This window comes from Leptosomus discolor, chromosome 2 (genome assembly GCF_034619465.1).
Source record: "Leptosomus discolor isolate bLepDis1 chromosome 2, bLepDis1.hap2, whole genome shotgun sequence".
Taxonomy (NCBI): Eukaryota; Metazoa; Chordata; class Aves; order Leptosomiformes; family Leptosomidae; genus Leptosomus; species Leptosomus discolor.
The window spans coordinates 58,978,621-58,995,657 of NC_141392.1; the positions used below are offsets into that span (position 1 = coordinate 58,978,621).

General features: G+C 46.1%; 1 protein-coding gene across 9 annotated transcripts in view; it reads left to right on the plus strand.

Annotated features, from left to right (window-relative positions):
* Positions 1–348: 348 nt before the first annotated feature.
* ARID1B (AT-rich interaction domain 1B) overlaps positions 349–17,037 on the plus strand; it is a 336,190-nt gene continuing 319,501 nt past the window's right edge. For 7 of the 9 annotated variants that reach the window (XM_086461132.1, XM_086461135.1, XM_086461131.1 and 4 more), the window contains exon 1: positions 586–2,145. In XM_086461132.1, coding sequence (XP_086317258.1) covers positions 601–2,145 — 1,545 coding nt within the window. In that variant the 5' untranslated portion in view covers positions 586–600. Of the gene's footprint in view, positions 2,146–17,037 lie in introns of all 9 variants that reach the window. The other 2 variants (XM_086461130.1, XM_086461129.1) reach the window with 2 other exon arrangements.

The following is a 17,037-nucleotide window of genomic DNA, read 5'->3' on the forward strand; positions in this document are numbered from 1 at the left end:
AAAAAAAAAGTTTCATTTAAACCTGAACAAAAAACTTTCAACATGAAATCACACAGCGGGAACGGGCACGGACCGTAAGGCGTTCTTACCATTTCTAATCGCAATCACGGACTCGGGGAGGGAAATTTCCGCAATTTGGTGCGTGCGGAGCGGTCCGCAGGGGATACTCTTGGCTCAGTCAAGTCCCTTCCCCGGCCGCTTCTCTTTCTGCCCCTCTACTCTCCCTCCCCCCCACCCTGCTCGCCCTCCTTTTGAGGCTGAGGGTGCTCTTTTTTTTTTTTCTTTTATTTTTTTTTTTTCGGTAGTTGCTGTTATCAGTACTAATTTCTCCGGACTCGCAATGTTGCGATGATCATGGCCGCGCAAGTCGCAGCGGCCCCGGCGAGTGCGAACAACAGCAAGGGCAAAGCCCCGAGCCTGCCGGGCGGCCTGGGCCCGGAGCGGGGCCCGGGGGGGGCCGCCGCGGGGGCTCCCGGGCCGGGCCCCGCACTGGGGGTCAGAGAGGGGAGTCCGGCCGCCGGCAGCGGCGGCGGCGGCAGCAGCAGCACCGTGAATAATGTAGATCACCATCTCCTCCACCACCACAGCGAGCCGCTGAACATGGCCAATAACGCGGCTCCCGCCGCTGCCGCCGGTAACAACAACAACGCCAGCGGCGGCGGCGGCTCCTCCTCGGAGCCGGCTCTGAAGGAAGGTGGAAGCTCCTCGGCGTTATCTTCATCTTCTTCGTCTTCTTCCTCCTCCTCCTCCTCCTCCTCCAACCCGGGCTCGGCCATGGAGACGGGGCTGCTCCCCAACCACAAGCTGAAGAGCGTCGGAGGCGATCACCCCGCCGCGCCGCCCCACCACCACCATGCCCACCACCCGCATCACCATGCCCACCACCACCATGCCCACCACCCGCACCACCACCACCATGCACTACAGCAGCAGCTAAATCAATTCCCGCCGCCGCCGCCGCAGCAGCCGCCGCCTCAGCACCATCCCGTGCAGAATAACAACAGCAGCCTCGGCGGCGGCGGCGGCGGCGGCAGCGGCAGCAACAACAACGGCGGTGGCGGTGGCGGCGCTGCTCAGCCCAGTGCAGACATGGAGCAGCAGCAACATGGAGGAAAAGACAGTGTTTTGGGCGCTCAGGCCGAGCCCCCCCAGCAGCCGCAGCAAATGCTGAATAAAGGCGCCGACGAGGAGGAGATGCCCGGCAAGATGGGCGAGCCCATCGGCGGCCGCTACGATCACCCCGGCTTGGGACCCCTGGGCGGACAGCAGCAGCCCCAGCAGCCGCCCCCGAGCGCTGGGAGCGGCGGCGGCGGCCTCGGCGGCGGCGGCGGCGGCGGGAGCGGGGGAGGCGGCGGCGGCCCCTCCGCGGTGGGTGTCTCGGAGTTCAATAGCTATTATGGCAACGCTGCCCCTGCCCCTGCCAGCAGCGCTACGGCGAGCCGCGCCGGGCCTTGCTTTGATCAACATGGCGGACAACAAAGCCCCGGGATGGGGATAATGCACCCCACGGCGGCCCCCAACAGCATGGACCCCCTGCAAAACTCCCACGAAGGTTACCCCAACAGCCAGTACAACCACTACCCGGGCTACGGCCGCGGCCCCGGCGGCGGCGGCGGCGCGGGCAGCGGCGGCGGCGCGGGAGCCGTGGCGGCGGCGGCGGCGGCCGCTGGGGCAGGCGGCGGCGGCTACGGGGGCTCCGCGGCGGGCTACGGGGTGCTGAGTTCCCCGCGGCAGCCCGGCGGCGGCATGATGATGGGCCCCGGCGGCGGGGCCGGCCTCGGCAAGGCTGCTGCCGGCGCGGCGGCGGCGGCCGGCGGCTTCGCGCGGTTCTCCGGGCAGAACCAGCACCCGTCCGGGGCCACCCCTACCTTGAACCAGCTGCTCACGTCCCCCAGCCCCATGATGCGGAGCTACGGCAGCAGCTACCCCGACTACAGCAGCCCCAGCGCCCCGCCGCCGCCGCAGCCCCAGCCCCAGGCAGCGGCGGCCGCCCCGGGAAGCCAGCAGGCAGCGGCGGGCATGGGCATGGGCAAGGACATGGGCGCCCAGTACGGAGCGGCGAACCCGGCCTGGGCAGCGGCACAACAAAGGAATCACCCGGCGATGAGCCCCGGCAGCACCGGGCAGGCCATCGGCAGGACCCAGGTAACCCCCCGCGCTCGATTAATGACGGCTCCGCGCCGCTCGTGTCGGGGTCTTAGTTTCTTTATAATTCACTTCTCCCCCCCCCAACCCCCTCTTTTTTTTTTTTTTCCCCTTCCCCCCCCCCCCTTTTTTTTATTTCCTCCGGGCCAGTTCTGTTCCTCGCTGCCTCCGTCGCACGGGTGAGCAGCGCACAATGCGCGGCCCCGCTGGGGCCGGAGGCACCGGAGTGCGGCTCTCGCTGCCGAAATTAGGTTGTTCTCAGACCCAATTAATATTTTTTCCCTCTCCGCTTTGAAGCGGCGGCGGAGGGACGGGGGGCCCGGAGGGCCGGCAGCTCGGGACGGGGGCGGGGGGTGGGTTCTGTAACCGGAGTGTCGGACCCGGAGGGCTCCCGGGGATAACGTCCATTATCTTTCACGGGGCTTTTTTTTTTTTTTTCCACCTCCTTTTTTGCCTCTCTCGCTCTTAAACCTGCTGGTTTTTGGAGCAGAAGGAGTTGCGCCGTTGCACGTTCTTAGCGAATGAGTTTGTCGCCGGCGGAGTTACCGCAGCGAGACCCGCGGAGCCCGGCCGGGCTCTTTTTGCTGGGGGAAGAGCGCGCGCGTGTGCGTGTGTGCGCGCGTGTGCCCGCGCCTTCGTCCGCGCGGCGCGGGCCGGGGCGCGTGGGGTGCCGCGGACCGGTGACCTTAAGGGGACTTGCCCACTAGCACCAGCAGAAGCGCGCGGGGGTGCGCGCGCGCGCGCGTAACTCCGTTTCTCTCCCCAAACACACGCGGAAATACAAACCGGGGGGGGGGGGGGGGGCCAAAAAAAAAAAAAAAAGGAAAAAGAAAAGAAAAAAAAAAAAAAAAGACCGAAAAGTCCTTGGCGTCAGCAAAGGGGCGCGGGCACCGGGCGGGCCGCCCCAGCCCCCTAACTCCGCCGATCGATCGATGGATCGATCGGTAGGCGCGATGATCGCGGGGCGGCGGGCCGTGGCGCAGCGCCTTTCCGGGGCGGACGGCACGGCGCGGAGCAGCGCGGGGAGCCGGCGGGCCGGGAGGCCGGTCCCCGCTGGGCGGCCGGTGCCGAGGAGCGGCCGGGCCTCCTCCGCCAGGTTCGGAATTTGAATTGTGGAGGTAAACTGGCTGCAACCGTCTCCAGACAGCTGCCTCCGAGTTGACATCTAATCTGCCATCTGATTGGCTCCCCGCTCGCCATTGGGCACCTCGCGCCGCTGATGTAAATAGAAGTGCCGAGCGGCGCAGTCACAGAAACCCCCGCCGCAAATAACACCGGCAGTCGCGCCGCCGGGCGCGGGGCGCGGGCGGGAGCGGCCCCTTGGCCCCCACCGGGCCGGCCCCCACCGCGCCGGCCTCCCCCCCCCTCACCGGGCTGGCCAGCGGCGCCGCGACAGGCCGCGGGCACCACCCCCCCGCCCCCACCCCCCCCCTTACGCCCCCGCTCATCCCCGTCCGGTGTGGTTGGACGGCGTGGTTTTTCTGGGCATCGATCGATTTATTTATTTATTTTGATTTTTGATTCTACGCTAATTGGAGGCGGTGGGGGAGTATCGTGTAATAACAGTGCTGGGACGCGGAGTCGGGATTTCGAGTTGTTGCCTCTAGAAACGTTTTGTGATGTTGCAGCTTATGGATGTTAACTCAAAGGATTAGATTTTTGTAAAAAAAAAAAAAAGAAAATAAAAAAAAAAAGATTTAAGCTAAATACTAATTTCATTACATCTCTATGAGTTTGCTGCCTAACCTGTGCACGCCTCTTAAAAAATGGTGTTTGCGTGTAGCAGCTGTGGGTGAGAAAGCGCCGTGGATCGTACAAAGGAGGGAGAAAGGAGCCGTTCTGTCAGGGGTTGTTGCGTTTGTCTCGTCTCTGCAGCGAATCCAGATATTCGGGGGAAAACGTGCTCTTGCGTTCGAGTTGTGGTTAGAACACTTCAGGAAGCATCGGGAGTTGTTGATCTCATTATTTTTCTACACAAGTGTGAGATTAAGCTTGAATTCTCAGTAGGAAAGTGAATTGTGTTAAATGGAGTAGGGCATTAGAATTTTATGGGTTTCTTTTCCCTTCAACAAGATCTTTCTATTAAGAACTGTTAAATCTTTTAATAGCTTTTAACAACGAGGACTGACAGGAACAAATGCAGGTGTATGCTTTGGGGGTCCTCGGACAGCTGGATCTTCCCGTAAAGTAATGAACAGAACCTGAAGAAAACATCGCTTAATATTGTGAATGGTGTATTAATCCTGAAAAACTAGTAACAGAAACCCTGATGGGCTGGCTCTGTGTGTGTGTCTCCTTCCGACAAACCGCTCCTGTCAGATTTTTAGTGTTTTATTCTGTTTCTTTCCTATTTTTTCCCAGGGAAGTAAGAATTTCGTGAGTGTTAATTTTTACCTTTTTTAATTTTCACTGGTGAAAGGGTCACTGGAAGCCATAAGGTAATGAGGCCTCATTTGCATAACCTTTCATAACTAATTTTAAAATACTTGCGTTGTCTCCTTAATTTTAAACACAGGTAGGTCAGTCTGTATGGCTTTAAAAGCTAGGAAAATCGTTGTCAGATAGACCTGGTACGTGTTATTCGGAGTGCTATTTCTTCACGGCAGAAATTGTTTAAAGTATTTTATTTTTATTGGAGGAGTGAGAGTAAATTCATTATGTCCTCAGTATGACCCTTAGAAATACTTCCTTATATTTATGGGTTTACATCCTCTCTCACAGATTTCTTTTTTTTCTCTTTTTTTTTTTTTTTGTACCATAAGAATTAGAATGCAGCTTAGAAAGAATAGTCTGGCAAGGGCACAATTTTTTTTATTTTCTTAAAAATTACTATTATTTTTTCTTCAAAATAATTGTCATAAAGGCAAGTCATCAGTGTTCTTTATATTACAGTTTTTCCATCTAACCAGTAAATGATTGAGATGAGAAATTGTCTTAGATTTTAAATTAATATTTTTCATGTATAAAATAGGTTGTGTTAAATAAAAAATACTTACCATTAGCTTACAGAACACCATTATTTTTGTACGTTGTTTTTTATTTTTAATTCCCATGTGTCAGTTTTCACGTATTTTATATCATTAAGTAGAGAAATGGCTTGCTTTTTGAAAAATGGAGTATTCAGTCCAGGATTTGAACAGAAGCCTTCTCTTTATCTTTTTAAATAATCATCTGTGTGTATACTCGAGACACGTATATACACACATTAGAATGTACTCACTTGTCATGTGTCTCTGCAAAGCGGACGATGATTGGCCCCTACGCCTATAAGAAACTATTGTGCTGCGAACGGAGAAAAAGGACTGTCAGTGGGCTACAACATCTGAGATGCTTGTTCAGGAAACCCTTGCCTCAGCATGGGTGATTTTTGTAATATGCGGAGTTCTGAACTATTGTGTTTGTCCAGCCTATTAAATTATTTAAGAAAATTTTGCTTCCATTTCATTTAATCGCCTTACCCAACCGTGAGATGAGGTGTAAGCTTGAAAAAGAGGCCTCTTGTGTCTGAAGGAACACACCTTTTCCAAGCAGGTGGCTATTGCTCATGCGGATGCATTGATTTGATTGTGGAGGAGTTGTGTGATGCTGGTACAGTACCTTGTCATTCAGTTATTTTGATTATTGATTAATTCCTTGGCAGTGTACAGATATTAAGAGTCCTGAGGATCCTTTTATTCTTCACTCCTGATTTGCGCTGCCATAGCTTTACACATTAGCTGGCCTCTCTCTGTGTGCTTTATTATATACATCTTGCTCCTTTCTGCACATGTGTAAGATTTACATACACCTACATACGAAGGGAGAACCTGGGTCTTTTCAGGAGTACCTGTATAGCATAAGGTATACAGCAAGTGTTGGAAAAAAATCTGTTGAGCTGCTCTGAGTTTGTATGTGTATCGGTTGTTTTGCAGCGGAGAAACTCGGAATATGCCTGATTCTGCAGCTCTTTATGCCAAATAGATTGCCCATATTGGGAGTTCTGGCTAAGCCGGGGTTGCAGAATCATGTCCTCTGCCTGAAGGCCATTAAACAGCTGTTAGTGTGGTGAATAGATTCTTGATGTCTCAATGGGAGAATAAAATGTATTCTTCCCTGTGCATTTTCGAATAAACAGTTTAGTATTCACATAGCTTCTGTTTAGAAGTGGCAAACAGCAATATTCTCAGTTAGTGGCATCTATATATGTATTACGACCATATATTTGACACTTTGTGGTTTGGTGTTCGGTTATTGGTTTCTGTAGTAGCACTTAAGCCTACATGTTGAACAGCAGGACCCTGTGTATGAGACACAATAAAGATGCAAACCTGTCTGCTGTGTTACTGCCTCCATCGTGTAAGGATTCTGCAACTAAGCAGTCGATTACTGTCTTTTTGGCATTCTGATCTGAATCTGTGGGGATGAAAACTAAGGCATTTAATCTATTGCTAATTTTTCTACTTACATATGTAACATAAAATTTTTGAAATTACTAAGCATGGTTTGTTAGGTCATGCTGGTTTATGCTGAAACAGTAGCTTAGTTAAAACTAGATGAAATTCATGCAATGAAAACAAGTTTGAGTAGCTATTAATAGATCTTTCTCTTTCTTGCTTTTGTGCCTCAAATATTTTATCAGAGGTATTTTGACATTGTCATTGTTAATGTGAGAGTGGCAGTAGTTTATTTATCCTTATGTCCTTAAGATTGTACCTGTGTCCTAACTAGTTACATTTCAGTACTTTTTCAAAATGTGCCGTTTATCGGGAGGCTTTGAAGATTCTCTGTGGATATGTAAAGTAGTGTTGCCACACTCGCTGTGCATGCATGCTCAAGGCTGCAGAATTTCAGTAGCATGTGTTTGTGGTAGGCTGACTTGCTAGAATATATTTCAGAATTGTGATTATTAAGGTACTTGGGAAAAAAAAACTTTCTTCTTTCAATTTTGGGGCTATTTACATAGTGCTAAATACATGTTTTGCTAGGACTGAATGAGGACTTTAATTAAACTTAAATTAAAAGTATACCTTAGTGGTTTTCAAATTTGTTTTGAAAAATAGTAATAGAAAAGTGGTACTAAGTAGTGTTGTTTTTGTATTGCTCAGTGCTGAGAGAAGCGAATAAATGTGATACAGGAAAATCTTGTGTAGCCAATTGATTGGAGTAAAATTTATTTTAAAGAAGCCTTACCTGTTAATAAATTTAAATATTACTTTTTGGTAAGCCTGAAAGGTTTCTGTACATCTGATGTATGTTTTGCTATTCAGATCATAAGGTTACCTTTTGACTTTTTCTGTTATCCATTCGTACCTGTTCATGCCCGGTTTTACACGCAAGTGCTGATGTGCTGGCACAGTGTGCTGCCGTGTTTGTGTTGCAGGTGGGCCGGAGGATTTCTGTTGTTGTACTTCCAGTTCTGGGAGTGTGGCATCCAGTGATCCGCCAGGAACATGTCTGCTCCAAAAGGGCCAGACCCATCCAGGGTGGTGTTCCACTGCAGTCGAAGAATCCTCAGGGATGAATGTATCCCAGGATGCCTATGTAATTTGTGAACAATGCATTTTGGGGACAGTAGATGGCTAATTTGTACAGGGTTACCTTTAACTAACTTTATTTTCTCAGTAACAGCCTTCCAAGTAAATTTGATTTTTACTCTGTCTTTCTAGTATGCCTTGCACTGCAGTTAGAGGCGATTCTTCCTGTTGTGCAGGGTGGGGAAACTGAGGCAGATAACATACCCCTTCCTTCAGGCAGGCGCACCTTGGCACAACTGAGAACAGAGATATCTTGGAAATAAATAGGGTCTTGGTGCCATAAACTTTAGCTTTTGAATAAATCCAGTCTTAGTGTGAACACATTCTGTTCTGGGAGAATTTAAGCTTTACAGGCATCTATTCAAACAACTGAGAAGACAGATGACGGAGCGAAACGGAGGATGTGTCTGCTGTGTCAATATAATCACCTTAAACTAAAGGTGCCGTCATCTGAAATTCAAGTATTCCTTGTGCTGTTTTATCATTACGTACTCAATGTCATCTATATAAAGTCAATGGATTTCTCATAGAAATTAAACTCTGAGGAAAATTGAGTTGAACAAGTGCCCAGGAGCTTAGTTAGTGTTGCAGAGCTTGCCTTCTGATGAATATGATGTGCAGAGCACAAGTGTGTGCTGGGGGGGGCGTGGAGGTGCGTGCACAGGCTTCCTTACCACCAAGTCTGGTTGTTTTATCTGGCAGATAAATTGTCTTAATTTTTAAAGTGAACAGATTTGATGCAGAAATCACAGTTGTGTCTTGTTTAAAGATTGCTTTTCTTGTGGGAATTGTTCTTACTGCAAATATAAAGTACCTTTTAGCAACTGTGTATCCCCTGTCTAGGTAGCTTACTTCATCTGAAGGCACCTGCAACTATTTAGAAAATTCTGTAATCTAAGATCATTATCCTGGTGCTATTATCAAAATGTTTCATTTATGTTTATTAAAACCAATGTGACATCTGTGTAAAAGTTTTCAGCGGGTATGATTTGAAAGGGTGTTGATATATCATGCATTTATGTTCCATGCATAGTGAAAATGTTAATTTCCTTATAAACTACCAAACCAAGTCGTGAGGCTGCTGAACTTCTGAATGGATAGTGGCCAACTTGTGGATATAAAGAAGAGTTTGATGGCTCTGCAGTGTGTGTAAGGCATTGCTTTCAATACATAGCTATCAGTGTTTGATCTACTTGGGTATTACTTACTGCATTTGAGTCATGGTGGGTCTAGTAACTGTGTCAGAAGAACTGAGCATGTGGAGAAGTATGTAATCTGTTTATTAGCTTCCTTTCTCCAATTTCAAGAACTATTAGTTAATCTTTTGCACCTGAACTTGCCCGATTGCCAAACGGTGCTCTGCATTTAAGAATTCATTGCTGTGCCCTGTCTTTCCCCCTGCTTTGTAGCCTTCTGAGACTTGAAAAGATACTGAATTCAGGTGTGTGATCTGATAATTGTTTATGAAGATATCCCTCTGACACTTCCATCTGTAGGGCTGTGTCACTGATCTCCCCCTGCTACCCTATCAGTCTCTTTCTGATCGTTGGGGAGTGGGGAAGGAATTTTCTGATAATCTATTTTCTGCCCTTTTTTTCCCCCAAGAAATTAGGCATACATGGGATTTTTGTTTGTTACTTGTTTAGCATGTTTGCTAAAAAAGAACAATCATGCAAATGGGAAAAACTCTTAATGTATAAAACTTACCCCCTTTTTTTTAGGGCATAGTGTTAGTTGCATTACTGGTAGGGTCTTGTGAGCTGCTTTAAACTGTTACAAAGGATTTTTTTTTTTTTTTCCTTGAGAGCTTTGTTTGGTATTAATTTTAGGTATCTACTTAAAAAACCCAAATCTTCAGTAGCAGGGTTTTCTGTTGGATGTTAGAAATTTTTTTACCTGTTTTAGTTACAAAATGGTTTTGATTCTGCCAATTTACTGAATCAATTTATTTGCCCTTTAAAGACCTTGTGGGCAGGTCCACTGTGAAGTTCTGTTGTTGTAGCTACATAGTTAGGTTCAGGGAATTAATTGCATCCTTGACTAGTAGCTGTTGTGGCAAGCCCCTTTGTATTTAGCTTACTATTGGGGTGATAGTGTATCTGCGCTGGCGAAATAACAGCCTTTATAAGTAGCCTCTCCTGAGGGGTTTACAGGTATGGCTGTTAAGATAGAGGTAACTTGCTGAATTTTTCACAGGATAGGTAGTTCCGCAACATGTTTTGGTCGCGTTTCAAAAGCGCGAAGTGATCTGTGTTACGCAGGCAAGAGAGGGCTGCCTTGCTGTAGCACAGTCCCTGGTACAGCCGGCTTTCACAGAAGAACCTGAAGTTTGAGTGTGGTTGTTTTTCGTTTGTTTGACTGAAGAAAGAAAACTGGTTCAAAAAACCTCAGAAGGAGCGATCCTGTTTTAAAACAAAATTGTAGTCCTGTGTGCCATCCGTTCCCAGTGTGGACATGGCTTAATTCACAGATTGATCAAAGTGATCAAAGTGGAATAGTGCCTTCTTTGCACCAGCAGTGAATTCAGCCATAGTAAGTAAATTGCGTGACTTCAGGAAAATGGTATTAGTAGAGGATTGGTGCAGGAGTTCTGGATAGCTGTCCTCTGACTGCATGATCTAAAGGTAGCTGGTTTCACTGTTGGACACTGTAGTTTCCCTGTGTTTAAAATAAGGATAATATTTGCCTTATTTAATTATTTGAGTTTGATGTGCAGTTTTAATTACAGTGTCATGCAGAATAAACAGGCAGCCTAAATACTTGTTATGTGTGAAGGTACCCAGTCTGCACTCTACCTTCCTCTCTCTTATTTGTTTGGATGGGATCTGAGACTAGGTGTTCCCAGCATTGATGATGTTATTTGGTTAGCTTGTCAAGCTTGCTTGTTTGTAAGCATGATACTGAAACATCAGCTCTGAAAATTTCTTTTGAAAGCACAAGGACAGGATTTGTACTTCTTAAATTTTATTCTTTTAAAGTTAAAAATAAAGATAAGGAGGTTTGTTTTGACAGCATCAAAGGAATATGCTGGTTTATTTGCAGCCTTTGATTTGGGTGGAATATATGAAGTTCTGTTTTTTTTTTCTTTTTTTTTGGTGTAGCAATTTATGTTGTGAATATTTTGGGTATTCTGTTTATATGAAATGGTAGTATTGATGTCTTACTTTCAGGCATGATTTATGGAAAATAATTGTGCTTCTGTGATTTTATTTTTTTTTTAAATTCAGTGTTTCTTAGTTGCTTGAAATTCCCAAGTCAAGAAAAATGAACGTGTTCTTTCGAGCTGTTGCTGTTTTAAGGTATTTACAGATGGTCATAGATAGAGGCTATTTAAAGAAATATTTCTGGAAAAATACAGGTAGGTATGTTTGAGGCTGCCTTAGTTGTGTACCAGCAATGGCAGTTTTACTTGGCAGTTTTACTTATATTTGAAAGTCCTTCCTTCCTATAAACAGAAAGGTGGACTTCTGCGAGGCAGGTGGTGCCCTGTGTTTAGTGGGCGTGAAAAGTGCCAGGACTATACAGGTAGCTGTTCGCTGGTTGCATTCCGTTTTCCGTAATTCGTTTTCAACTGCAGTTTTGCGTGGTGGAGGGATTCCCGGCCTGCAGGAGCGCTGGCTGGCGGCGGGGTTTCCCCGGGGAGGAGCGGGGAGCGGGCTGGGCTCCGGGGCCCGTCACAAACCTGGTGCGTTGTGGCGTCTGTGAAAGTTTCACACACGAAGCAAACTAGTTAGCTTGTGTAGCGTCACATGATCAAAATATTTTTCCCCTTGCCGCTGCCAGAAGCTATCTATTGCTTTTCAACAATCTCGCCTGTCGGGCAGCAGGCCAGGGCGTGCGCGGCGGGCCCTGCGTGAGCCGCTTCCCGCTCCCGCCTGCGGCGCCCTGGCCCTCACGGGCGGAGGCGAGCTCTGCTCCCGCCGCGGGAACCCGCCGCCTCTGGGAGAAGGGGCGGGCGGGGGGTGGGGTGGGGTGTGTGTGTTTCTGGCCTTGTTTTTTCCCCCCCCTTGTGCTTCCTCGGGGAGCGCGGCAGCCGTTCGCCCCTGACCCGGGCAGGGGTGGTGCTGGGGAAGGGGACGCTGGTGGCGCGGGGAGGCGGCGTGTGCGGGCGGCCGCGGCCTCGCCTGCCCGGGGCGAGGGGGAAGGCAGGCGTTTGGGGAGCGGCTTGTTCGCTCCGAACGGTGGTGGTGACGGCGTGTCACTGGGCTGCCTTTCGAAGAACCTTTTCTCCCGTGCGACCCTCTGCCTTCGCGTCTTCGGAACCTTATGTGGAGCGTTCCTGGCGGTTTTCCTTAAGTGGCGCTCTTTTTACATGTAAAATTGTATTTTTTTTGCTAATAAAGAGATGTTGTATTTGTTTGTCTTGCATGTTATATTTTGGTTTACAGTGTGTCTTTTTTTTCCTCTTAAATCCTGAAGCTATCACTTGTGATAGTCCCCCCAGCCTGGCACAAACCCGTTTTTCCTGCTAACAGACTGGAGACGCTGCTACTTCAGTGACATTTTTGAGATTTTTAGCTTTCTGTAGAATACTCTTCTTGTTGTTGAACATGCGGTATGCAAATACAGGGGAAAATAGTGCTACAAAGTATTTTGTTGTGGTTTAAGTATTAAAAACATTTTGCTTTTCTAATAAACCCCATAACCAGACCTTTTAATGTTTTGATATAAATAGCAATTACACTAACTGAGATCCAACCACAAAGAGAAAAAACCATTTAAAATCATTCAGAAGAAAAGTTCCTAACTTAATTGAGCTCTTCCTTTTAGGAGGAGGGGCTGATTGGGCAGCATCCGAAGCAAACTGTCTTGTGTTTTAGAACAGTCTTCTTGAAGTGCTTAGTGTGTTGGTGTAGTTGCCAACAGTTAAAAATAAAGAAAAAGGTTTTTCCAAGAATTAGCTAGGGATCTGAGGGCTACCGCAGCCTAAGCTGTTGGGGGTTTGGTGTGTGAATCCTGGTGACAATCAGAATCTTTTCTGGATGAATTTAAAATTTAGATTTGGGTACATGGGCTGGTTGTCTCGTATTGGGGCTAGCATTTAGCAATTTGGCTGTTCATGAGGAACTTGCCAAATGCAGCAAGCACGGGAGAAGGATTGCCTGCCCCAGGAAATTTTTGCATAGCCCCCATTCCTCCTTTTAGTTCTTCACAGCTCATTTTAATAATAATAATAACATGCTTTATTATTAGGAGGAAGGTTGAGGAGGGCCTGACTGAGTTGTTAATTTGCTAGAGTGTGGTTGGCAGAATGGTGGATGCGTTCCTCTACTTTTTCTGGAGGTACTAACACTATTATGCGTCAACTCTGTTGTAGGATATGGTTGCTCAAGGCTTTTCCTCTGCATTTTCTCCTGCAAGGAATGTGGGGTTTGTGGATTACTTGCTTCTGTCTCGCTTCTTTTCTTCCCAAAGTTACATTCCTTTATTTTATCCAAATGTCATGATCTTTTGTTGATCCTTTGTCTTGTGATGCTTCTTTTTCCTTTTTTAAATATTATCTCCAAATTCCGGTCTTTATCACTTTCCAAATCATTGGAGTGATGGAAAAGCCATCCTTAACTGTCTTCTGCCATTTTACAATTGCACGAGAGCGAGTAGTGACCATATATCCAGGGAGAAAATACCTTTTGAGTGACCCTGGTACCCTCCCTCTGACTTGCATTTGCTTCTCTCTGTCCTCCAGGGAGTCTGTGCACAAAAGTTGTTGGGGAGAGTGACAGCAGGGAAAGTGCCTTCGCTCTCCAGCTTCCTGTGTAGGCTCTTCTAGTGACTGGAGGTCAAGTTGCATTAAAAAACACACAAGCAAGCCCCCAGATCCTGGCAAGACTTGGCAGTGTAATAGGAGGACTCATACAAGTGGTTACCTGTGTGTGATGATGCGGTTTGTTGTTGGGTTTTTTTTTTTTTTTTTTTTTCCCCAGGTTCCTCTAATGCTGGTTGTCTTAAGTAATAGCAGGCTTAGAGAAAGCAAAAAGAGGGAAACAAATAAAGGAGACAAAACCAAGCTGGAATGTAAATGTTGACGTGCACAGTTCCTTTACTTTTTACCTGGCGTGGCAGCTGTAATTAAAAAAAAATCTCTATGTTTGCCCAAAAGATGTTTGAAAAGATCTCAGTATGAAAATCGAAGTGTGGTGTTGCTGTGTATGTGGAAAGTGTAGAAGAGACAGGAACTGAGGAAACACTTTCTGTGTAATTAATATTAAGTAGTGAATGTGATGTGCTAGATGCAGTCTAGGCAATTTTATAGTACCTGATACTTCATTTCATAGATTTCTTTTCCTTTTAATTATCTTCAGAAGATTGGGGGTGTAGAGAGAAGCAAGCTGCCAATGATGGTTGGTTGTTATTCCGCTGCATCATATTTTCTTTGGGGAGATGCAGCTGGTTAAGATGGTGAATGAAGCCTGTTCAAAAAGTAAGTTAAGGTTCCATAGTTCTAGGAAAGTACCTTAGGAATTCAAAGGACAACAAAAGCCAATTTCGTCTTGCATGGTAGTCTCCAAATTCTGTTGCTTTACATCCAAGAAGACCTAGATGTTTGTTTGCAACAATGTCATTCCTTAAAAATATCTCAGATTTACATGTGATAATTACTTGTCTTTTAGGTTTGAAAAAGTTGAGTCTGACTTACCCTCTTTGTTCCTTCTCTCTACTCCTGCTTTTTAATGTTCAGTTTAAATTTTTTCTTTGCTCGGGGTTGATATCTTCCTTGAAGTGATGGAGGTGCTTTTTGTTAAAGGCTGCAGCTGGTTGTGGCATCATAACAGAAGGTTCAAATAATTACGACTTCTGATGGCATTTTTACTTTCTTGAAGTCCTTGAACTTGCATATGGTTGTCTGCATTACTCGAGGAAGTTGTCTCAGCCAGGGTGCCAGGAATAGGTTGAAATGTAGTTGTAGGGTTTTTTTTTTCCTCTCTAGAAGTGGGGTTATATATCCTATCGTAGACCAAAGGAGACAATGAACATGACTTTTGGAAAAAAAACAACCCTAAGAATAAAAAATGTTTATCTGATACTGAGCATTCAGTAGCATGTTTTGTCTGTCATTTTTAGATTAATGCTTGGGAATAAGCAGGGATTTTTTTTTTTTAAGTCATGTTCATTCTTCAGACATTCATCAGAAGATCCAAGTGGGTGTTCCTTAAAAAGGCAGCTTTTTATTCTTCTTGGCTTTTGAGGATTAGGGGCTGAAACAAAGAGTGAATTAGCAGGAGAAAGGTTGTAACACATAAATGTATAAGAAAACGTCTTGAACTAAGTGGACATGTGCCTTTTGTGTAGATGCCAAGCCAGAATTTCTTTGGGGAAAAACTGAAGAAAAGTTGAAAACCTAATTTGTTTATCTCTGCATTTTTCTGTACCCTTTTGTTATACTCCTTGGGCACTCTTTTCTTAGAGTTTTGTGTTGCTAAAAGATCTTAGACCAAAGGGTGAGTCTAATGGTTGTCTGACGCTGATCTAAGACTTCACTTCTGCTGAAAAGGCCAGTCCCGCCCTTTTATCAGCTCCCTGCTGCTTCCCTTGTGTCATAAGGTGAGTCGCATCAGCTTGCTGATTTGTCTGAAAACTGATCCTGCCAAACAAAACCTGTGAATGGTTAACTTTCAGCCACATCACTGAGCTGATCTGACTTGCAGCATAATCTTTCCAGCACAGAGTTCAGCTGAGGGTGGGGGTCAGGGCAGAACAGCCCTGTTGGTGGTGGTACAGGCTTATATCAGCTTGAACTCCTGAGACTGTACCTTGAGTATAAAACTATTCTGTAAATAATAACAGATAATTAATTTCTCAGTGTTTCTCTGGAGTAGGGCATCATTGTTACCCTTGTCAAGATCATAATTATACAGAATGCACTGATTGCAGTGGCCAAATAAACCTTCAGTATCTTTGAAATACTAGGTTTCAATGGTGGGCTTTGTCTAACCATATGTATTGTAGGCATTTATACCTGATCTTTTTGTGTGGGCTTTTCTTCTCTTTGGTGTAAAGATACAGTAGTTTCTTGGTGTGAATCATCTCATCCTAAAGTAGACATGTAATGCAGGTCTAATGAATCATGCTCCTAAACTTAATGTGTTTTTTCTCTTGCTGTAAAGAAGGTCTAAGCTGATAAGCTCAGGTGTTGATGTCAAAGGGCAGATGAAATTAATTCCTTCCACTTTTTATAGTATTTTCAAATCATACAGGCAAATGACTCCAGACTTCTGTTGGAGTTCTGGACTAACCTTCCTCTCGTTATCTTGCTAACCTGTTAGAACTAACGGTTTTAATACCCATTTCCTGCTAAGCTTGATACATTTCTTTTTTGTTGTCTTTTTTTTATAATACCTATTCAGAGTTTTTCCTGCTGTTGCTGTTCTTTTGATATGTTAAATTTTTGCATGTAAGAACTGCCAGTGTTTCTTTTTGAGCATATTTGCAGACACAAGGCATAGTGGCAAATTTGAAAATATCAGGATGAATTTCCAGATCAGTTGACCTTAACGCTTAGGTACGCAATTTCCATACAGAGATGCAAGCTTTTGATTTGGAAATAGGGCAGCAGTTTTGTCGGGTAGATGCTGCTTCACAGTCCATTGAAAATTCTTCACCTGGTGCTTGAGCTGTGGCGAAGTGGGCACCTCGGGGAAGGAGCTGCCGTGGTGGTGGTGGTCCCTGCCCAGTGCTGGTGCACCCTGTGGCTTGGCAGCCCTCCTGCCCGTTGCTCCAGGGGGTCTGTCTGTGGGGCATCACGCAGGGCAGCACACCCGGTGAGCACTTTGGCAGGGCTGAGGGGCTGTGCTGGACATGGGGAGGAAGGAAGGGGAAGCCCGGCAGAGAGATCTCTGCCACCAAGGGAGCTGGTGTCTGTGGGAGCAAACGAGCCTAGTGTTCAGTGCTCTGCAAACATATTCCAAAACCAAAATGATAAAACCCGATGTTATGCTGAGGGGTGAAATTGTTCAAAGGTACTAAAGAAAACACGGGGATGCCTGTCCTGCAAAGAGCTCTTTTTGGCATTGTGATGTTGTACAAAACAGTTAAAGAGGGGAAAAAAACCACAATTTGCAAAACAGATTTACCTACACATCCTGCAAAATGGTTACTGTAATCCCAAATTATCTCTAGGGTCACTTACCCTTTCTGAGTGTTTAAAATGCCCAAACTGAAGTATTATTGCTATTAATAATTTTGCTGACATCTTTGGCAGGGTGTCAGTGCTTTCCGCTTTTTGGAGGCTGGTGTAACTGGTATTTGTTTGCTCCCTTTTTAAGGGATCTTTCTCACAAACAGTGACAATTTATTTGGTTTAAGCTGGGGTTTCTGAGCTTGGCATCTTCTGAAAAGTTGTTTGTTTTCACAAGAATCTGAAGAGTCTTTTGTAGTTTTA